Here is a 24,040-nt window from a genome sequence, read left to right as displayed (position 1 = left end):
CTGCACCCTACCCCCCCACATGAGAGTTTTAACCACTATAAAAGTAAAATCAGATGGGTACATCATAAGTCACTACAGTGCCACGTGGCAGAAAATATGTAGAAACATCAAAAACCCATATACCAGCCAGGCGCAGTGGCGAACACCTGCAATCCCAACAGCTCAGGAAGCTGAGACAAGAGGATCATGAGTTCAAAGCCAGTCTCAGCAACTTAGCAAGGCCTTAAGCAACTCAGAAAGACTCTATAAATAAAATATTTTAAAAGGGTTGAGGAGGTGACTCAGTGGTTAAGCACCCCTGAGTTCAATCCCCAGTACCAAAACAAACAAACAAACAACAAAAAGAAAGAAAACAACAACAAAACAATACCCTTATACCTACAGGCTGGAATACTGTGTGAACACTACAACTCATTTGCTTATAGAATATTTAACTTCTTGGGAATAATCTAATGACATAGCATTAAGGTGGTTATTAACAAGAATAACCAATACATGCACAGAGAACAAAAACACCAATTGTTTTACAGTTTTCTTAGTATGGAGAGATTATGAGGAATCATTTTTTCATTACCATATTTTATATATTTGAAATAATTAGCATTCATTTCTTCACCATCTAGCATTAAACCCCATCAGTTACTACATGTCAATTTGTACTGAGTTAATTAATTTAGATAGAATGCATCGTATAGAAACAAAACAGACAGCCAATTTTCAAAATAAAAGCTTTCCTGTCCATAAATTTAAAAGAATAAGTAGTTTTCTTTAGTGAAAACGAAAAGTAGGACAAACATGGTGGCGCATGCCTGCAATCCCTGAGACTTGGGAGACTGAGGCAGGAAGAGCTCAGGTTTGAGGCCAGACATCGCAACTTCATGAGACCCTGAACAACTCAGCCAGGCCCTGTCTCGAAATAAAAATTAAAAAGGGCAAGGGGGATGTAGCTGAATGGTACAGTGCCCCTGGGTTCAGTCCCCAGTACTGAGAAGAGAAAGAAGGAAAAAAGCAGGCAGCAGGGTGGGGGGAGAGGACCATCACTGAAAGTAAATATATGTTCCTTGATGTGTCTTTTAAAGAAAAAAAAAAAATGGTGCAGGTACCATATTAGCGTATGTGTGGCAGGTTAGAGACAGTCATATCTTCAAGAGGTGCTATGTACCACCCTCCCTTGATTTTTGGTGGGCTCTGCTTTGATAAACAGAATACAATGGAAGATTCTCTGTGCCTTTTCCCAGAAGCTACCAAATCCTGTCTGTTGAAAAACTTGCTTGTGGACTTCAGTCACCTTGGTAGCACAAGGCCACACCACATGAAGCAATCACATGTGTGGCAGGCACTCTAGTAAGTAATGCCAGCTCGGGGCCAGGATGACACTGAACCAACCACTAGTCATTTTGACATGCAGCATCTTCTGCCTCCTAGCGAGAAGGTCCTTAACGGCCACCAGCTGCACCCACCATCTTACTACAAAGTCATGGAAGACTCCAGGCAAGACCTGCCGAGGTGGGCCCAAGGAGCAACGAGAGATAACATATAATGAAGCCAAGTTTTAGAGTGGTTTGTTATGCAGCAGTAGATAAATGGATTGATATCAATGGATACAATTAAGTGTTGTGTGTATGTGTACACACACACAGTAGTTGACTGGAAGACATTTTTCCCAGGGTGCTGGGGTACCTTGTTGTAAACTGGTATCTGTTAAAATACACTGACATCATCCATGGAGAATTCTAAAAATGAAAGTACTATTATAATTTCATTTTCAAAAAGGAATACTTTATGCCCCCATTTGTGTACAATGAATCAAAATACAGTCTGTAAAATAAAAATAAATTAATTAAATGTTTAAAAAAAAGAATACATTATATTTAATGGGGCACTGGTAATCAAAGGTGGAATAAAGATTAAAATTAAATATCACATCAGAGGGCTGGAGTTGTAGCTTAGTGGTAGAGCATTTACCTAGCATGTGTGAGGCACCGGGTTCAATTCTTAGCACTACATAAAAATAAATAAATAAAATAAAGGTATTTCTCCATTTACAACTAAAAATATTTTTTTAAAAATTTCAAATCAGAAAGAGAATTAAATCTAATATTAACCCTGAATATAATTACTCAGTTTCTACTACATTCAACGTACTTTCCCCCCAAGGTTTTTTTGTGCTTGTTTCACAGTAATGTGTCAAATTTCTAAAAAATCTGTACAACGAAATGTTATATCTTTCTATTTTCACAAGTTACATGGGCAATGAACAATCTTAGACTACTAATTTAAATATCACTACCAAGGTATTTAACACTATGTTCAGAATCACCAAATGAATACCCATCGCTTAAAACAATGTGCAGCTAATTACTATTCAAAGTAATAGAGAAATAAAACTAACCTGGGCCATTTAAGTACTGTGTAAGTGAACAGTGTAGTCGGACAATTATAGGCTCTGTTCGAATGACTTCCCAAGCCACAGCAATCTCCTCCTATAAAAATATACTCAAAGGATGAATCAGTCATCTATTAGAGTTCAGAATGGAAAATAAAAGTTTTAAAAACTTGTATTCTAAAATTGCCTAAATCATGAATGTCTACAAATTATCTCAAAACCCACTCAAGGAAGAGAAGGTCAAAGTACTTGAAACTTCTGCTGTAAAGTATGAAAAATAAACTGAAAACTTGTATCATGAACTACTATAATAAAAAACCATGAACTTCAGAATATATGAAAAGAATTACTGCCAAAGAAAAAAACACGTATCTGCTTCTTTGATCAGTCATAGCAGTCCTTCATAAATCACTAGAGCAAAGCCATGATGTAATTGTATTATAGACAATCAAAAATTAAGATTCTTCCTAGAATAAATATACAGTATAAAAATTGATACTTACATCAAGAAAGCTAACATCGATATGCAGATCAATATCTACATCATCAATAGCTCCATATTCCCTGAAAACAAAGGGTTAACATTAATTGTTTTACTTCCTTAAAAGGTTGTGTACTAAGTTATTTTAATTAAAAATTCAAATTTAATTCAAAATTCAAAAATTCTGATCCCTGATTTCCACTGACAACTCAGAACTGGCCATGGACATAAACTAACTAACTCCATGTAGTTGAGCTGTCGTGTTCTGTGACCTACTTATGCCACAGAGACATCTTTCCATCTTTGTGTACATGCATACTACGCATACATAAATTCAGAGGGTGGCTTGCTTCATAGTTTCAAACATTCCTTGTTCCCAGTGGCAAATCTGTCAGTCTTCCCATGTTACTGCTCTGCTTTACACTCTGAAAATTAAGAGCTATTTCTAAAGGCAAGAAAGGAGTTTCTGACATGAGGAAGGAAGGAGGGGGGGACATATGCAATAGAGTCTATACATTTTCCTTCCTTGTTGGACACTGGTGGTTCAAAAACTGATCCAGTTCCTTTTGCTATTTAAATGTCACTGTGTTTGGACAGGCAGCTCTAAGAGTCTGACACATCAGAACTGAAATAAGAATAGTATATTCCACATGAAGGAATATACTTTTATACTGTTCAGGTGGTAGCATAAAGCATCATAGTTTTCTAAGTTAATGAAAGAAAAGGAAAACAATAATTTTAACATCCTACAAACACACACACACACACACACCTTTTTATTACCCATAAAATTCTGATGTTACAAATATTATATATGGTGAGAATTAAAGCAACAGAAACCACTGAAAAGAGTTAAGAAATAATATTTATTCTACTTAATTACCAGAAATTGTTCTAAGGATTTCATATAGATGTGATCATTTGACACTCAGAAAACTACTGGTGCTGCTATTATCGCCACTTTACATGTATATAAACTAAGGCCTACAGTGATATAGAAACTTATTCACCACTGCTCCGTAGTAGAGTTGGGACTTGAATACATGTATTCTAGTTATTTACGCTTATAACTGAATTGATTCAATATCTGAGAAACTACCCCTTTGAAACCAAGTTAACCATTAACAGAAAATCTTAAATAAGGTCCCCATTATAGCCTTGTGAGGTGGATAATACGTTCATTTTACATAAAAAGAAAATTGAGGCCAGGGAAGTGAAAAGAAGTTGCCAAATGTAAAATAAATCACTGGGGAATTCAAGCAATAAATTCATCCACATTCAACTTCAAAACTATGTACAGAACAGTATCGGGCACAGAGCAAAGATTCAAAAAATGTTGTGTATTATAAAAGCAAGTGGAGGGGAGGGGGGAAGGGAAAAAATGGCAGAATGAATCAAACAACATTACCCTATGTAAATTTATGATTACACAAATGGTATGCCTTTACGCCATGTACAGACAGAGAAACAACAAGTATCCCATTTGTTTACAATAAAAAAAAAAGCAAGTAATATAAGTAAAATACATAACTGGCATTTTTGTGTGGTTCAGAGTAGAAAATTTTAATGATTTAACAGTTTTACGTAGTATAATAAATAAAGGAATCGGGGACGTCATTTCATTTTCTGTTATCTTGACAAAATACGGGCAGTTATGAGAACGCAGCAACATAAAACTCTGGCTTTCTGCATTTTAGCCTTACAAGACATATCAAAACATTACATAAAGAAAAAAGTGGTTAAAGAAAAAAAAGAAGTAATGCCAAAAGACTACAGTTTTGGGTTAACAACTAGGAGTACCATTTTGACCTATTTTATGTACATTCTTATGCACATAATTACAACAACCACGACAATGTTAGTAATATAATGATAATGTGATGAATCAAGTTATTGTCTGGAGCCTTTTAAAAGCATCTCTAAACCATATTCTCAGATATCACTAAAGTTTTACATCTTTTATCTCTTGTTTATCCTCTACTCATATATTATTTAGTAATTCAATAAAATGGTAACTATTAAAAAAAGAAAGAAAAAAGTGAAATTGTTTACGTAGGTATTTAATTTTTAAAAAGCACCACAACAACATAACATCTGTGGTAGGATAGGATAATTGCAAATTTAAATTACAATTGAACAGAAAGGATAACAAAAACAGGACCAAGGAAATGAACCATGGAAAGGGTAAATATTTTAGACTTTTCAGGCTATATAATAGTCTCCATCACATATTTCTCTTCACTTTTTTTGTTTCTCTTCCTCTCTCTTTGTAGCCCTATGAAAAAGCAAAACCCATTTCTGGACCACAGGTTGATTGAAACAGGCCTCGCAGTCCAGAGGTGATATTTGAACACAAGAAAATGCTGAACACAAGAAAATGGATCATAAATGTAACAGATCAATGCCCATTGCTGGCCATGTAAAAAGAGCAATGACAAGGTTCAAGAGACATTTCACTGGGGTGAAGAGGCCTTGACTACACCTACAGGAGTTAATCCTAAGAAAACAGTAGCAAACACCTGCAAACTTTACCTGAATCAACCTGTGCAGCAGCAAAATTGGAAACAATTCAACTGAATATTCAAGAATAAGGAACAGTTGAGGTATAGCATGTAGCTTGTTGATATAATTTATTTTTTAATTACCCAATGCTAAGGAAGTTGATACAAAAATAATACCTCCCAACCTATTCCAGGTTCTTGATACATGCTGCCTGGTCGTTTTTAAAACTCGATGCTACTGTGCATTACACTAGCCAGGTTACCACAGTAACCACTGTCCACATCCTCGTCATCACATTTCCTTTCTCTCATCTTTACCAATTTCATTGGACGAATAACTTTTATTTGAATTTATTTACACTGGCAAGACTTAGCTTACATTTAGCAGCACAAAGGAAGGAATCAGAGATAACAAAAATCAGTAAGAATTTTATCCACAACAAATTCTCCCTACACTTCAGCAGATCATGTCAACAGAACTCGCCATAAAGCTATCACCAGAATGTGACATATCTTATTTTAAAATGTTTAACTGTATTTTAAAGTATTCTGTGTAGAGTTTCTTGAATTTTTTTTTTTTTGGGGGGGGGTTTAGTTTAAAGTTAAGTATTTTTTCCCAATTTCTGAAACTATCAATTTTTCTGAAGTTCCAGGGCCAGCCTCTGCAACTCTGAGAGACCCCATCTCAAAATAAAAAATAGAAAGGACTGGGAATGAACAGGTTCAGTGGTGAAACACGCCTGGATTTAATCCCCAATACTGTACACACACATACACACAAACATGTGGGGAGGTGGTGCAGTGGATATAGAATTAAAAGTGCACTTCTTCATCACAGAATGTGAATATGGAATTCAAGGCAGAAGCCCTGAGAGGTTTGCAATTAGCTGGACTCTGCAGATGTAGACCTGTAAATAAGCGTTTTTAAATTTTTATGTCACATTTTAAAGAATTCACGAAAGAATTCACATAACTGCAAACCCATTTCAGTTATGATACCCTTTCTCTATAATGCCAGAAATTTCACGTTTCCCGCTGTGTGATTACAAAGTGTGATTACAGAGCCCCAGTGATCAAGATCACTTCTATAACTGAATACCTTTCAGTAGCCCAGGAACTCATGAATAGCAAATGCAAAATCAAGGCAAAAGCTTGATATATGAGTCCAACTTGAATTTGGGCTGTGTCCTGAATACAATTTCAAGCTTATAATAACTCAAAATAATTTCACCAGAAAAGATCATATCAAATTGAACAACTTCTCTTTTTTTAAGATGAGGAAAACAACACAGAAATGATCTGAGGCAGCCATTCCACTTTGGAACAGAGGATCTGGAAGAAACTACTACAAAAATGACCTTTCCTGATATTTAGTGAGACTTCCCATTCAGGATGAGCTAATCCTAGAGTCTATGTATCTTAAAATCTGGCCATTGATTGAGGATATTCACATGTGATCTAGATTATTAAGAACATGTACATGAGGAAAATGGGTGGAACTAGAGATCATTATGTTAAGCAAAATAAGCCAAATTCAGAGAATGGGGGTCATATGTTTCCTCTCATATATGGAAGCTAGAGAGGAAAAAGGAAAAGAAAGGAGGGTCAGGGATCTCATGAAAATCATAGGGAGATCAGTAGAGAAAAGGCAGCAGGGGGTGGGAGGTGGAAGAGAGGAAGCAAGTGTTGGGAATGATAATTGTCCAAATTATATTGTTATATTGTAAGCATGTGCAAATATGGAACAACAGAGTCCATCATCATGCACTCATTATGTACAACCATAATGCATCAATAAAAAAATGCTGAGGGACAGGTGCTGTGGGGCTCAGTGGTACAGCACTTACCTAGCATGTATGAGGTACTGAGTTCAATTCTCAGCAACACATAAATAAATAAAACAAAGGCAATGTGTCCATCTACAGCTAAAACTATATATACACATAAAAATGTGGAAAGACAAGAAAAATATGAATGTAGAAAGACCAAAAAAAGGTTCATGAAATAACTTGGTCAATAAACATGTACTTCTGAAGATACTCAGAATTCTTGGCAATTCGTTCTTCTATTTTCAAAGGAACTAATCAAGAAACATCCTCATTAATGAGATTCATTATGTACTCACAATACATTAAATATCAGACCATCTGTATTGGTCTTCCTTTCTCTATAACTTTAGGTTATTCATTATACTACCAAGACATCTTACAACAGTACCTGATCAAAATCAGCTGAGATCATGCTGATATTTTGAATGTCTAATTTTTCCTTTTGAACTGTCAAGAAAATTATATGTACACACATACACACACACACACACAATTCTACCATAGACTCTTAAGAAATAAGCCTCTTGCTATTTCATTATTTGTACTTTCAGCAAGTGGGCAGTGATATTTTGAGAAGATATTCTGTGAAGAAACGTACAGATTCCCGTGATATCTGAAACTCAACAGCTTGCATGTCTATCTCTGCATGCCTACTCAATGTGTGTTTTTGCCCAGTATGGGAGAGATGTTTGTGAATGGGCCAAGAAATATGCAAACTCAGTAGTCAGGAAGAGATCTTGGCAAGATTAGGACATTTGCAAGACTATATCCAAGGTAGCTATAAATTTCTCTAAAAGACAACAGGACTAAGAAGAATTTAAAAATTTAGACAAGAAGGGGATTTGATCTTTTATAAGATAATAGTATATAAGATGTACTGAATAAATAATTGCTACAACTCCGTAGTCAGCTTCAACATCCTTGGTTTTCCTTAAATAAAGTTCATGCTTTGGAAGCAGAGGTGAGTGCCCAGGATCTGAGCATCTGAAGCTCCATCTAGATTATTGCTCCCACGTCTTTGGAAAATACTCTCCCGTTGGTTTCTTTTCCCTATGCCCCTCCTATCATCGCTTTCCTGATTATTGGTGTCAGACTGTTTCTTCCCCCACACTCAGAGGCAGAAGGTGGAGAAGCAATATGCTGGGAAAAGTATTACTAACATCCGATCCAAGATCTTGTTTTGATAAATGACACCCTTCAATGTAGACTAAGTTATGCTGTGGTAACAAACATCTTCAAAAATCTCAGAGGCATAACACAAAAAAAAGATCTGTATCTCACATTACATGAAATAGGTGTTGTGGGGTGATTTGCTGTGATGATTAGGAATCCAGGGTGACCCCAAGGGAAATCACTCTTTCCCACTTTGTGCATATTTCACAGACCATCATAAGTCCTAATGTTAAAGAGAGCAGGGAAATGCAATCAATCCTACCACATGACCAGAACAGGAGAATCAGATGATCTGAAAGGATTCCTGTTACCCACTACAAATGGAAATTAAGAAATTCAGAGAAATTGAAGTGGTCAATTCTGATTTATGTGGTTTTTTATTTCCTTTCATTCCCCTTTCATCTTTCCTTTTTTTTTTTTTTTTAAGGCAATACATGTTTGGTGGGCACAAATATAGTGGTACAGGTTCACAAATCACCCAAAAGTTTCAAGCACTCTTTTTCTCCAACTTAAAAAGGCCTTACTACAATTGTTCATCCACAAAAAGGGATCAAAATACAAATGAGCCCAAATTTTGGGAACTTCCAGCCTCATTATGCAACATTAACAATAAAAAGGTCAGATTCCTCATCAGTTTGAATTTTTTAAATGAAAGATGGCAGATCATAAAGCAAAGCATTTTTTACATGAATAGAAGTTTCAAATTTCAAAAGGAAATGATCGGAAACATTTCTCTCCTAACAGAATGGGAATTTCTGACCTCTAATGTCCTACCATTGTAGAAGTATCAACCCCAAATTCGTCGCAAATGACACTGATCAATATTATTTTACAAGTCTGACAACGGGGGTACATTCATAATGCCTTCTGTTACAAACTCAGGTTGGTCACAGGGTTTCTTCCACAGAGATCTAACTCACTTCAAAACTGTTACCAATCTTCACATGTGTGGGTTCAATGCAAGCAGATTTTTATTTATGGATGGCACTGCGAGGTAGAGCTGTCGCTACATATTTAAGTAATAAATCTATTATGGGTCACTTTTTCTGTGCCTTCTTTTATCCAGTTTTTAAGAGAGTTTTTCCTCCATCTAGGCAATCAGCACTTCCATCTCTCACAGAGAACTCAGATGTGGTTAGCTGCCTTTCTCATTAGATGCCGCATAAAAAGATGACACCAAACAGCCTATTGTGCATATTGAGGTACTTCTGCTCTTCAGACTCCATTAAGTTCTTATAAGCCTCAATTAAGTAAAAGAACAGCTAATTAGAACAGTCTGTTTTCAACAGACTTAGAACTTTGCAAGGAAGATGATTCTAAGACCTTATGCCTAACTGCCACTTTACCCATGTGTCCAAGTCTCAGCATTTGAAGGCAATGCACAAATTCATCTTTGTTTATTTTAAGTAAATCAAAGTAGTCTTACTGTGATTCACCTTTATACCAAAGGCCTCTGGGAAAGCATTTATTCTGGAGTCATCCTTTGAAGCTTGGGAAAATCTAAAGCAGGCTAGAATGTCTTACATTCATTAAGATTTAAATTGTATCAAAGAATGTTATAAAAGCAAATAGGGAAGGGGGGAACTAAACCTTTTATGACTTTGGGTACTTCATTTGACTGAAATTTCAACAGTTAACAAAAACCACAAATACAGATCATCCTAAGTACTTAATAAATATTTGGTGAAGGAACAACTTACGTACATAATAATTTAACCAGGGCATAGAAAATATTAAAATGTGTTTTAGAAAAGCCTTTAACTATAAAAGCAGTCAGTAAGTACTAAGGCTAGCCTATTTGCAAAATATTTATTTTGAATGAATACATATTAAATTCTATGTTGTATTATGATCGTTAAATATATTTCATAGCCTTTTGCTTCAGTGGGGTGGATAAATCACTGTCTTTTTTCTGAGATGGTATCACTGAAAACAGTCAAAGATCCACCATAAATCATGTATTTCACGTACATGCTATGGTACATATGATAATGGAAGAAAGAATAAAAAACAAACAAAATGAAGAAAATAGTACTATCTCAACATTCACAGAATTCAGTCTAGAGGGAGAGAAATAAACTAATCATGAAAAGACAAATGAAGCATAATAAATAAGACAAAGGCCAAATAAATATGTGGGGAATCCAGAAGGCAAAATAGCTAAACTGCATTGAACATTCAAAGGCTCAGAGAAATGGACGTGCAGACGGGCTTGAACAGAGACAGCAATGGGGTTGATGGAAGTATGCCTTGAGGAGAGAACTGCTCTGAAAATGCCTGCAGTTGTGAGGAAATACAGGGCCTTTGGGTTGTCTGGGTGGATAAGGGAGAAACAGGCCAGACTGCCAGGGGAGTGTGGAATTCCATGGAGACTTAAAGACTAAACTACAGGCAAAGAACAGGAATCTACCAGAGTTGACTACTGGAAGCTGCTTTAATGTCAGAGAAGTCTTTTTCTTATATTACAGAAAGAAAAAGGAAGGTAACGAAGGACAATGAGGTCTTCTGAATGACTAAATATAATTACAATGGTCTGGAAATTTATCACCGATTATTAGGTTACTGAAGAACAAAATACATTACCATTCAAACAAGCACTGTGCAAATTTATATCTTCTGTTTTAAGGATCATATCACAATGTGATTTGATTACAAATGGCTTTGCATTATTTACTTTTATTGCTCATAAGGATATGGCCTTGATTTATGATAAAAAAAGGATGAATCCAGCTGACCAAACCTACTACTGCAATTAATTACCACAACCTTAAAACTACTCTTCAATTAAATCTCAAAAATATCTAGTTTCGTTTATGTACTCACTACAATCTTAGAGCAAATGTACAAAAATATAGCATAAATATGCCATTTTCTATAAACACACACACAAAGAAACAATCTCTCAAACATTTTGAAATACAATGTTCCTCAAAAATGAAACTACTCCGACAGAGAATCTCAACGGCTTACCAAATGATTTTAATTTTTATTCACTGAAGTCACTCATTTACCTGAGCGAAACTGCGTGCGGCCCATATATCTCTCTCACAGCCGACAAGTCAGCTTCCAGCTGTGGGTGCTTGTGCAGTTCCCCATCATAATTCACCTGATGAAAGGGAGAATTCAGAAGTGACTGAGGGGTAACAAGAATTACAAGAACCAAATCACTATCTTTTGGACAGGTCACCTGATCTGTTCTGCCATGAATATTTTCAGCTTCATAAATGTAAAAATAAAAATAAAATAAAAAACAGATGATTCACTAAAGTTCTTAGGTCACATATGGCTAGAATAATTACGTTTAAAAGTTAAAATTACACTATTTTGACATAAAGAAAATGGAAACGTTAAAAAGGACTGAAATAAATGCCTGCCAGATGATCTCAAAAACTTCTAGATGAACATTTAACTAAAGCATTTACTTCCCCTTTGTAACAATCAATACTGTAACCAAAAATCAAACTGAGAGGAATTGTTTTGCATGCTGTTCAAGTATTATATTGGTTAAAGAATCTTTTCATTAGGAAAACTATCCCATTACTAGAAAATTATTCCCTGAAGAGAAGAAACCTGGTTTTATTAAGTTCATATTTCCAGTGCCTTGCTTATGTTTGACAGACAAATTACAAATTTTTTACTCTGAATTCTTTTACAGGATAACTTCTGCTTTAATGGCCCTCTGTACTACCCTCTTATTACACTGCCCAAGTTACAAAGCACATTTGATCAAGGGTGTTAAACAGAACATATATATATGCTCATTTTCTAAAAATCAAGTGTTTGGTTTTAAATTTTAACATTACCCTGGAAAACTCAGATGAGATATTTCATATATGTAGCTAGATTATTTTCATATACTTAAATTATGATATAACTTCATACCAATTTTTGAACACTATGAATACAAATATAAATGAATAGGGAAGATATTCAATAATCAGGGACCACGGAATTTTATAAAGGTTAACAATCGATGTGCTTTTGTTGTGTCCTACTTCAAAACACTAAATGCTATATACTTCATCAAAGTAAAATTCAAAAGCATAAGAAAATGTTATCTGAAAAATTCTGTAATAAATTAAGACAACTTCAAAGTAAAGGAATGATTACAATGTTAAAAAAAAAAAAGCAAAGGTAATCTTCTTTCTGAGGGTATGTACAAAAAGAAACAGATCAATTATATAGATTTTTCTAGTTAGTACAGAACCATAATCAACTCCTTAACTCTCAGGCACTGATTTCTACTAGGACAAACATGGCTATCAGAACTTTTGAGACTGGGTATTTGGAAGAAAGGTTTTCTTACCTGTCCTCCATAATAAAATTCTTCAGAATCATTATCACCTTCAGAATCATCTTCCACTGTACTATTTTGTCTTGATTCCTTAAAATAATCAGAGTAAAAAGACAATCTTAACGCTCAAACTACTTTGCCTTCTTTTGAAAATAAAGTTGCCATAATAGGAACCTTTTATGCATAGTAAAATATTTTATATATAAAGCTTTTTTCGTGTACTATTACAACAAATCAAAGAGTACTAAGAGGCAGTTTTGCAGGTGCATTGAGCTCTTCATAAACTATAACTCTTTGAAAAGTTTTCTTTCTCTGATCTTAATATTCATAATTTGGTATCTGATGTATATTAAAAGCTTATGTATATTAAAAACATGTATAACAAATTGTATGTTCCACTCTTCTGATCAAACATTTGGCAAGCTCATACTAATTCAATTTTTATTAACAAGTTTCTTAGTACTGTTTATTCAAGACTGTTCTCACTTCCACTGCTGACACTAAATTTTGAAAAAAAAAAATTGAATGATAATATAAAAATCAAATTATAAACATAAATGTGAATCACATTATGAGGAGAACTTTCAGTATATAGAAATTATTTGTTTTAGAATTTAGAATTCAAAGGGGCATTTAACATGCTTAAACTTGAAGTTTGAGTTTTTAATTAACTGAACAAATTTGTTATGAGGACCAAGTACAAAAACATGAAAATTCATATTGTTATTTCTATTACCAGTCTTATTATGAACAATGTCAAACAAAATGTAACTTCTTTTGGGTACAAGAATTCATGCATCCAATATTTTATGAAATATTCATTGCTAAATTTCAAGTTCTAAAGGAAAATAAAACAACCAGAAAAGGTGACTTTGGACTTTATGAAATTACAGTAACATTTGATCAATAACCAGTTTGGTGCAAGCAACAATTCTCACTGTGGACAGACAAGGGAAGAATCAATGGCACAACACTTAACAGGAATGGAGAGTTGTATCGAGTGCATAGCTTTCAAGGAAAGACCTGCTGTCCTGCTGCACTTACTTTTCTAAATGTCCTGGTATTTATTCATAGACTCAAGTGAATTTTTTTAAAAGGGGAGAAGACATAATTAAAAAAAAAAAAAAAATACTGGACAACAGTAGGACTATACCTATCCTTTATGTTATTTTTTCTAAAGAGATCATCATTTACAAACAAATTCTCAAGGGTCCCATTAAAATTATGTATAGCCAAGTAGAGTTCTATGTGATGTAAACGCTCCTCCATCAGCTACATTATTTGATGAAAGAATATAGAATGAATTGTGTTTAGCATGCATTTTATTTATATTTGAGCCAGATGTTCTTTTCTATCATATTTAAGGGAACTTCATTCTCAGAATTATTTTAGGTCACTCCCCTTACCACACAAAAAGTCCATAAGTCATGAGCTTGATTTTCATTCACATTCAATTCTAATCTAAGTAACAAGGGGATATTAACTCCCAATACATGGTAAATTTAAAACATATGTATGCTGTTTACAAAAAAACAAGAAATATAACTTACATACCTCCCCATTTTCCTTTTGCAGTTTGGATTTTATGGATAAACAACAGTTAATGTCATTTGTTTTTCTTAATTCTGAAATAAAGTTATAAGTTTAAAAATTACTTCCATTTTCAGGACATCACTCACCAAGTATTCATGAGTTTCCATCTAAAACTACCTGTTCCCTGTACTTTGCAAAGAACTAAAGGATATTTCACAATTTTATCATATTGGGGAAAAACCACAAAATGTAAGCTATTCTGATTTTTTCATTGTGCATAAAGATGTTACCAAACTAAAGAAACTAAAGCACCAGTATACAAATTTCTTCAGCTCTCATGACATATTTCACAGTATCTTTTACTGCCATTGAGTATGGCTTCTGTACTTGATTTGTATAGCAGTTCATTATGGAGGGAAATGACTTTATAACAGCAATTGTCAACATAGTACACTTAAACAAGGGTTTTAAACTATTAACTCACGTGTTTTAAAAATTATAACAAACTAGTGCTTTTTAAAATGGAGGTGTACACAAGAGAACCAGATTTATAGATGCTAATGGTGAATATTTGTTACTTCAGTTAAAAGACACAAAGAAACAAAGTTACATACAATTAAGAAAAATCAACCTTGGATGGAAAAAAAAAAAAGTATTACTATTACCTGTTGCTATTCTATGAAAAATTACTGGAATTGGTTCTGTAGTAACTAGTACATCTTCATCATTTTCTGAACTTGACACATATGTATTGTCTGCAAAAAAATATGGATAATTAAAGGCATGATTACCTGAAAGAGTACATCCTTTTTAAAAATAAGAAAGTTCAGATCACTTCAGTTCCAACTGTGATAAAGAACACAACATACTGCTATTATAATTAAGCTCTTAAAAAAAGAAGCAAATTTCAGATTTATGTATAAATGGCCCGTTCTAAGATGTTTAAGTCTCCTTGAAAAATATGGACATTGGATAAAACCTATCCAAATACATTTTTAATATCCTATGAGAAAATGAATCTTTTGGATGTAACCAGTTTTCCTCAACTGGCTCCTGCTATCAATATCTACCACAAGGAGCAGGGTGAGTGAGTGGAAGGAAAAAGCTCATGAACACATGATGCAATTAAAGAAATTCACAATCAAATCATCTAAGATTCTGAGCTGAAAATTCTGTTGAAATCATACCCTCCATATTGCTCTACTATATATTTTTAAGTTGATATAAATCAAGTCTCACAATTATCATTCTTCCCCAAATTAATTTTATGAGTATGGAGCACATTAAAATACTCCAGTTCTTATTTATTGTTTGTTTATTCTGGAAAAATAAAATGTTTATAAGTTCACTACTTTGTTCTGATAGATACATATCTACAAGTATATGGAAATATAATACCCAGGTACTTATTGTCCTTTTCTCATTGCAGACTCCTGAGCATCTGTAAGACAGCTATTTAATGAACAGTTCACAAATTCATTAATGATGATTCTATATTACACCCAACAATGACCTACCAAACTGTATAAATAAAATATTACTAGTGAATAAAAGAAACAAGGATCAATTTCCGCTAAGGGAAATTAGTGTTGAGATGACTGAAGTAGTACATGTTACAAGATCTTTCTAAGTCAACTTTTCATAATATTGTGTCAGTACAGTGAGAACATGATTCTTAATTGATAGTTATCTAAGTCTCTACTTTATTTCTGAAAAAACATCTGTACTGCTTTTAGACTCTGAGAATAAGTCAATGATAGTAATATGTACCTACAGCTTAGCTGCAAAAGACTCTCAACAGACAAGGCTTTATCAGTTATTCAGGAAGGAGAGAGGGTTGGGAGTAGATTAGATCTAAAACAAAACAACTTTGCCGCGTAACTTTAATTAATGCTAATCACAAATATTGCTTTATTTAATGTTAAAATACCATCAAGGAGGATAGGAAATTCTCATGCCTATCAAGTGGGACCACAGATTAAGAAACACATATAATATGATTTATTTTAGTTAATGTTTTAGCATATTAGTTGGGATGTTGACCATTTAACAGGAATCTCTTCTGGCCTTAACCTGTACTTTCAGGTAAACATAAAACCTTTTAATAAGAGCCAGATTTTATTTTCTTTAAGCCTTCCCTGTTACTAATTCAAAGTTATTTACTACTAAATCAACATAATTATGTGTTGTCCTTATGTGGAATGTATTCACTGGAGCAAAGTAAGGAGAAAATGAGTATTAAAAGGGAGGTTTATTTTCCCTACAGCAGTGAAGGAGTTCCTAGAATTAGAGGGGTAAATGAAGTCAGAATTGGGGACAGGCAGTTAGTGTAGAAATAGGGGATCAGTCAAATCAAGGAAATGAAGTCCATGAAAACCATCTGCCTTTGGAAGTCTGGAAGAAGAATGGACTTTTTACATCTCACCTGCAAAACCAACCCCAATCACTTAGGCAGGAAGGAGGGAGAAGGCTTCAAAAAGAACTGGAGAGCAAAAGATTTTCTTATAAAAAAAGAAATGGGGGAATGTAATGTATAAAGCTGCTCCCCTGCCCATCAGGTACAGTCATTTTGCCCGCCTCCCAACCACCTGTCAATCTGTGAACATCCTGGCTAGCTATTGGTTCATCAGTCAGCTTGCAAGTATCCTTCTCCGATATTGGTCCGCTGTTAGCCCGGCAGAATTCAACTGTTTTACTGTAGCTTCCCCACCATCTTTTTCCATTCTTCTTCTGTCTGTCCTACACACTTTTCTCTATCCTCCTGGCTTTCCACTCTCTCTAGCACACGCTCTTTTCGTCTCATTTTCTCTCTTACCCTGCAGGGAGACACTGTTTGCTTAATAAACTCCCTTATGTGAAAAATAAATAAATAAATAAATAAATAAATAAATAAATAAATAAATAAAAGGGAGGTTTAGAAAAACAAAACTTAGAAGCTGACTACCAGCCAGAGGGATGATCTTGAACAATCCATAAAGTTGGCATCGTCATGCAATCCACAGCATTATGATGACAGAGATTTTACTGAAGCCATCAGAAAGCAGGCAAATGAAGATATTCTTAAGAAAGCAAGAAGTTTGGCGGCCAGGTATGTGCCTAGCCCTGGGTTCAACCTCCAACACGATGCTCCCTCCTCCCCAAAAACAGGCAGATTGAATCTTCATGAACTAAAATTGATTTCCAGTATGCATTCATTGGCATGAACCCAACTACTATGTATAATTACTAAGTTCTAAGTCAAAAAAATAGAAAATGGAATAAACAGTGAATAACTTAATTTAAAGGATTTTGTATCAAAATGGCTTATGTAAAGTAATATATACAACTATTCTCTATTCATTATCGGGGGGGGGGAGCGGAGAAAACCTATTACAATATAAAATCCACCAAAAAATGTACAGGTAAACCATAGGACAGTGATTTGAAGCAAGAAAATATAATCTGGTGAATATGTATGTGCTTTAAGATAGCCAAAATCAAGACAGTCTCAGGTTTCATGTCATGAACTATTAAATTACCATTATGATATAACAGGCCTCATCAAATCACAAAGGCACATCCATTTTATTTTTTCTTTTTTTGATTCCAGGGATTGAAACCAGGGACGATTAACCACTGAGCCCACCTCCAGCCCTTTTTATTTTGAGACAGTCTTGCTAAATTGCTTAGTGCCTCACTAAGTTGCTGAGGCTGGCCTCAGCCTCCCAAGCACTGGATTACAGGCATACACCACCACCTCAGCTCACAGAGCATATCCAAGGTGTGATCAGAAATGGCACAGGAAAAAGGACACATGAACTCTAGATTCCTATGTGGGGTTTTTTTTGGAAGAATTTAAGGAGTGGCAATAATTCCATAATTGCTTAACAAAATTCACCTGGTAGGGTTCTAGGTTTTTCTTTATTGAGAAGTTTTGATTACTGATTCCACTTGTCCCTATTAGTTTGTTCAGATTTTCTATTTCTTAATGATTCTGTTTTAATAGGAATTTTTCCATTCCATGTTATCCAGGTAAGCAGTCACATCTGGGCTTGCTAAATAAGATGAAGTAAGTATGTCCAAGAGATGTCCACAGCCACATTTGTACTGTAGCATTATTCACTACAGCTAAGATGCGGAATATCCATTAGGTGACTGGATAATAAAATTACAGTACGTATATACAGTGGAATATTTCCATTTAGGCACCCAAAAAAAAAAAAAATGCAAGCAAGAAAGAAAGAAATTCTGCAACATAAATGAACCTGGAAGATATCATGCTAAGTGAAATAAGTCAAAAATAAATATTCTATTTCATACACATGGACTCATAAAAACAACTGAGCTAGAAAAGGCAAAGAATAGAACAGTGGCTATGAGGACCTGTGGGTTAGGGGGAAATGGAAAGAAGTTGGTCGAAGGGAAAACAGATATTTCTAAAACATTCACCTGTAAAATGAAAACGTTTCAAAGACCTAATATACAGCATGGGTGATGATGGATATGTTAATTTCATTGTACTATTCATTATGCAATATACAAATATATCAAATCATCACATAATACACCTTGAATATATTCAATCTATTTAACAATGTGTTTAATTTTTTAGGAAATCTTGACACTGATACCAATTGTAGTCATGGATTTCTTTTAAACCCCCCACCGTATTAGCTAAAAAGTGAAGAGATTCGAATTTTAGCTATAAAACAAGAAGGTATGCTGATGATCTCTGAGGTTGCAAGAACAGTACTAATCCATTCTGTTTTCTTTTTTTGTTGTTTAAATAATTATAAATCAGCAGGGCCTGGTCGCCCATGACTGTAATCCCAGGTACTTGGGAGGCTGAGGCAGGAGGACTGTCAAGTTTGAAGCCAACCTCAGCAACTTAAGAGAGATCCTGTCCCAAAATGAAAAATAAAAAGGGCTGGGATGAGGCTTAGTGGTAGAGCACACATGAGTTCAATTCCCATCACCAAAAATAAATAAGCAATTAATTAATTATAAATCTTGCTGGGGCTGGAGTCGTAGCTCAGTAGTAGAGTGGTTTTCTAGCCTTTGTAAGGCACTCAGTTCAATTCTCAGCACCACATAAAAACAAATAAAATAAAGGTCCATCGACAACTAAAAATATATTATTTTAAAAAAAATTGTAAGTCTTCCTTGCTATCTATAATATCATCATCATTTAAAGATGGGAAAGTAGGACAAAATCAGGGTTAAGGAATACATTTAAGGTAACAGAATCAGTGACAGAATAAGGATGTTTTCAAAATAAATTTCCTCATTGGAATTCTATTTAACCCCAGAATTGTCAATTTTGTTTTTGTTTTGGATTTTTTGTTTGGTTGGTTTTGGTTTTTCCAGACCTCTGGAGACACGTTGTTTAATGTGTATGTTTTGTAGAGGACCAACAGATCTTTGTTAAAGCTGTTAACAATGTGAGTATTTTCTCTTCATTGCCTACCAAAGAATTCACATATTATCAGAACTTTTATAGACCAACTGGGAAAGATGAGTAGAGACTACAGAAAAGCACCTCTTAAACTACTGCTTTCATTCTACTTCAAACACAGCATAATTTAAGTCAAGTCATTCCATTCTTCACTTCTATGTAATTTAAAAGAAATGACAATTATAATTATAAGCAAATTATATAGATTTGGTATCATCCTAGATATTTGCCTTGAATTTTCTACGTAATTTCAAGTCATCTCCCAAGCAAGTCAAGTATTATTTCTATTTTAGATTAGTAGATCAAGACTGAGATAAAGTCATCTGTTCAAACTGTTTAAGTAATTATACAAGTATTATACAAGTAGAAAGTGATGAAACTCATGTCTTTCTGAATCCAAAAATCAATGCTTTGTCATTTTGTTTTAAAATAACACTGCAATCTTACAAAATATAAATGCTTGTTTAACATAAACACAATTGTACTTGTTTCTAATTTAATAGAGACTATATAGGATTCTAATTTTCACATGGTTTATGCAGAAAGCTATACAATGTTCAAGTATGTGACCCAAGTCAAGACTTTTTGGATTTACAGGAACCAGAGAACCCAGAAACTGACTCCTCACTCTTCTAGATCCTATAGTGAGGAATATAGAAGAGGTGAGAGGGAATTCACTCCCGTCAGTAGGTAAGCCTCCTAATTAAAGGTGGGAACAGATGAGAAGGAGGACTTCCACTGTTTTACTATAGCACAGTCAACCTGTGACTTATAAATATATATATCTGCTCTTTATCCCATTACCTCCAAAAAAGGTCTCCTCTATAAAATCTACAAAGAAATTCAAGACAGGCAGCTGATCTATTCATTCACTTTATTTTGAAGAGTCAACATATCATTTGGTTTCTCATTTACGTTCTTGTCTGTCGGGGTTTCCGGGACCCCCAGCCTTGGGCACGGTCAAGATGGCGCCTGGCGCTGAGCCAAAAGCGGCCAGCTATACAGTAAACAACCAGTGAATTCCAATGATTGGCTAGTTAACGATGTGATTAGAGCATGCCCCCCTCGTGTACCTATTCTATGCCTGCAGCTGTCCGCGCGTTTACCTCGTGTGCTCTCCCCTGATTGGTTGAAGTGTATATAAGCTTGAGGGGTGGGGGAGTAGGGGAAGAAGCTGAGAGTAGGAGTAGAAGCGAGGAAGAAGAGTGCGAGCAAGGGCGAGAGCCGAGTGGGAGAAGCGGAGCGGCCGAAGCAGGCGTGAGCCGAGCAGGAGAAGCGGAGCGACCGGAGCAGGCGAGAGTTAAGCAGAGGGAAAGAGAGCGAGAGAAAGAAAAGAGAGAAGGGGATAGAAAAGAGGGAAAGAAAGGAAGACTGTGCACAATAAACTTCCAAAGCTTCAGACGTTTGTCGTGTCTCTCTCTGCGGGCAGAGGGAACGCGATACTTGTCATTATGTGTGCCTGACTCAATAAAAGCGGAATTGTAATTTTCACAAAAAGGACTATGAAGTAAGTGTCAATAGATGCCACAGGCTAACTAGCAGAGCAAAATTGTAAAATGATAAATCCATCCCTAGGGATATAAGCTAGGGAAACTTAATTCATGCTCTGCAAAATAATGCTGATACATTTGCATAGAGCAAAGAAAATCTCATACTTCCAAACTTAGATAATGAGCTAATCACTGAAATACATCATCACAAAAATGAGAGAAAAAAAATCCTAAAGAACGTTATCAGAAGGAATCAATAAAGGTAATGTTGAGATTAACCACACAAGTACTCAAAACCAACAATAAAAAGAGCTGTTTGTTTGAAAAAATTTCAATAGGCAAATGTTTTAGAAGACCAACCAAAGGTGGAAGAGGACAAGAATATAAACAATCAAAAGGAGAAATAAACACACAGACAGAAGACTTTTTAAACCTCAAATCCTTAAAATACTGTTTGCTAAAAAAAAAAAAAAGAACATTTCAGCAACATAGTGACTTTGAAGAAGAACACATGTTAAAAGATGTCTAAGAAACAGGAAAATAGAACAGCTGTGGTAGAGAAGTTGTCTTGGAACCATCCCTAGGATTTGGACAGATTCACTTGCTCAAATATAACAACTGATTTCCATCAGGAACCAGAAGTCTATCATGCCAAAGAATCTCTCACAACCACATAATCTTTACGACCATTAAGACACCTGGAAAGTAAAGTGTCACCTTATTTTTTAAAAGAGAAAATACACGACACTGTAATATGACCAAGTAAGAAGTTAATGAAGATTTTCTAATCCCTAATTTTTTAAATAAAAAGTGACAAATGAGAAAAGGAATGATACTTGATTATGCGAAAGAAATTGGAAACATGCTAATTTTGAGAAAAGGTAAAAAGCTGCCAGCCTTCATACCTATTATTAAAAATTATTCCAGAACTTCTACCCATGCCAGAAAGGAAGAAAAACAAAAACAAAAAAGGGCACAGGTATGAATATTGGAAATAAAGAGCAAACATAATTTACATAATACTGTCTTCTGAAAAGTCAAGCATGGGGGCTGGGACTGTAGCTGGGGCTGTAGCTCAGCAGTAGAGTGTTTGCCTTGCACATGTGAGGCACTGGGTTCAATCCTCAACACCAAATAAATAAATAAATGTATTCAAATAGTCAACATGACTTACAACTCTTTGTAAACATACACATGGATTAAAATTGAATAAAGATGGAAATGTTATCATATTAATGTTCCCTTTGAAGAAATCTCCACAAAAAACTAATACTGCTTCTTCCCAAGAAGGAACAGGAATCAAAACTGGATTGTGGACTTTTTTTAGTCACCAGATTACATGTCCTTGGGAAATATTATTTAATCTTTCAGCACATTTCTTCAAGTTCAAAGGTTATGACTGCCCCTGTTTGGCCTGCCACACAGACAGGATCACATGAAATTGTGTATGTGGAAGTATTTGGTAAACTGGGCTGTACAGTGTTTTGCTGTACTAGACACATCAACCAATTCACTATTCTGACCCTGTACTTAAACCCCAATGCTCTCATCTCCCTCCTCCCTCCTTGTGTTTCACTGCAGCCTACCTATACCAACTTTTTGATCAAATAGGTCAAATACAGTGTTTATTTACACTCCTTCTCTTTGGGGATATCATTTGAAATTCACTACAATTTTGTTCCAAAACGTGGATTCAGGAAAAAGAACACAACTGATATTGAAAGCTTTGTTCTAAAATTTCAATTTTTAGATACTGATATTTCCAAATGCTTCTGTGAAGTGTGGAAAAAGCCCAATTAATACATCTTGGCCACAAGGGGGAGCTAAGCATTTGGTACACCTGGTATACTAAATGCATCTTCTACCATATATCTCATGCCACAGAATAACTCACTTAACATCTTCAAGTTGGGCTTTTATTTGTGGCATTATTTTGAGCACCTTGATTTAAACTTCTGCCCCTCTCATTACTAAAATCTCTCCAAGATGCTCAGATGAGAAGCACAATCATTACAGTATTTACAGTAAGCAGCAGGTCTTTTATTTTTCAAGCATAATTCATAAACATTCAGCATCCAAAATATATATCATAATAAGTACACTGACTTCATTTCCAGCTATCAAAAAATGTTTCCCCTTATAAATATGTCAGTAAAACATGCCTAGAATGCTTTCCATATTAATCTTTAAAAATAGGCATACCCTTAATGATGAACAACCTCCGCTGTATTACTGTAAAATTGTTTTATAGAATATTACATTTAAAACATATGGAGAGCATCAAAAAATAATTTTAAGTAGGGAAAAGAGAGGAAGGGAAAGAGAATAGTGTTACCTGTATTTTCACATTACGAAAAGTCAAATGATGCCAAAAAACTAACAACTACACCAGTTCAGACAATCTTCAACTGTAATGATATAGCGATACAGGAGGCAGATAAGCTCTTAAGCTCATATGCTCATATGAGTGACTTTTCAAGGCAACTGTTTTGACTCTGGACTCAGATTAACACATGTACTTCACAAGTAATCAACAGAGTTCTGTATTTTTTTTATAAGATTTCCTCTGTTGACACTCCACCACTCAATATACTCATATATATACATTTTATATCTCCAGAAGAAAAATAAATCAAAGAAGTCATGACATGAATATTTGTAATAAAAAGAAAAATAAGCATACCTGGGTAATCTTCAGATACATGTACTGAGTAGGATACACTGTTAAAATAGGAAAAGAAAGGTTCAAGTTATTGTGAAGGCAGACATGATATTACAAAAGCATAACCAACCCAATATTATACATTCATTTACACAGTTTAAAATAAAAGTATAAACAGATAAGATCCTAAAAATGTCATTTATCTGTGACATGGGGAGCTTACAGATTTTTAATACACACTTGCAGAGTTTAAGTTG

The 24,040-nt window shown here is 34.7% G+C and overlaps 1 protein-coding gene across 4 annotated transcripts in view; it reads right to left on the bottom strand.

Moving 5' to 3' along the window:
• Window positions 1-24,040, bottom strand: part of Parp8 (poly(ADP-ribose) polymerase family member 8) — a 178,175-nt gene that overhangs the window by 53,747 nt on the left and 100,388 nt on the right. For all 4 annotated transcript variants that reach the window (XM_047555101.1, XM_047555098.1, XM_047555099.1 and 1 more), the window contains exons 4-10: window positions 23,805-23,842; window positions 14,863-14,952; window positions 14,219-14,289; window positions 12,677-12,754; window positions 11,382-11,476; window positions 2,890-2,950; window positions 2,393-2,483 (exon numbers count right to left, since the gene is read on the bottom strand). In XM_047555101.1, the coding sequence (XP_047411057.1) occupies window positions 2,393-2,483; window positions 2,890-2,950; window positions 11,382-11,476; window positions 12,677-12,754; window positions 14,219-14,289; window positions 14,863-14,952; window positions 23,805-23,842 (524 nt within the window). The remainder of the gene's footprint in view (window positions 1-2,392; window positions 2,484-2,889; window positions 2,951-11,381; window positions 11,477-12,676; window positions 12,755-14,218; window positions 14,290-14,862; window positions 14,953-23,804; window positions 23,843-24,040) is intronic.

Source organism: Sciurus carolinensis, chromosome 6, assembly GCF_902686445.1.
Source record: "Sciurus carolinensis chromosome 6, mSciCar1.2, whole genome shotgun sequence".
Taxonomy (NCBI): domain Eukaryota; kingdom Metazoa; phylum Chordata; class Mammalia; order Rodentia; family Sciuridae; genus Sciurus; species Sciurus carolinensis.
The sequence above is the reverse complement of the archived record's forward strand: the minus strand, read 5'-3'. Positions and strand labels throughout refer to the sequence as shown.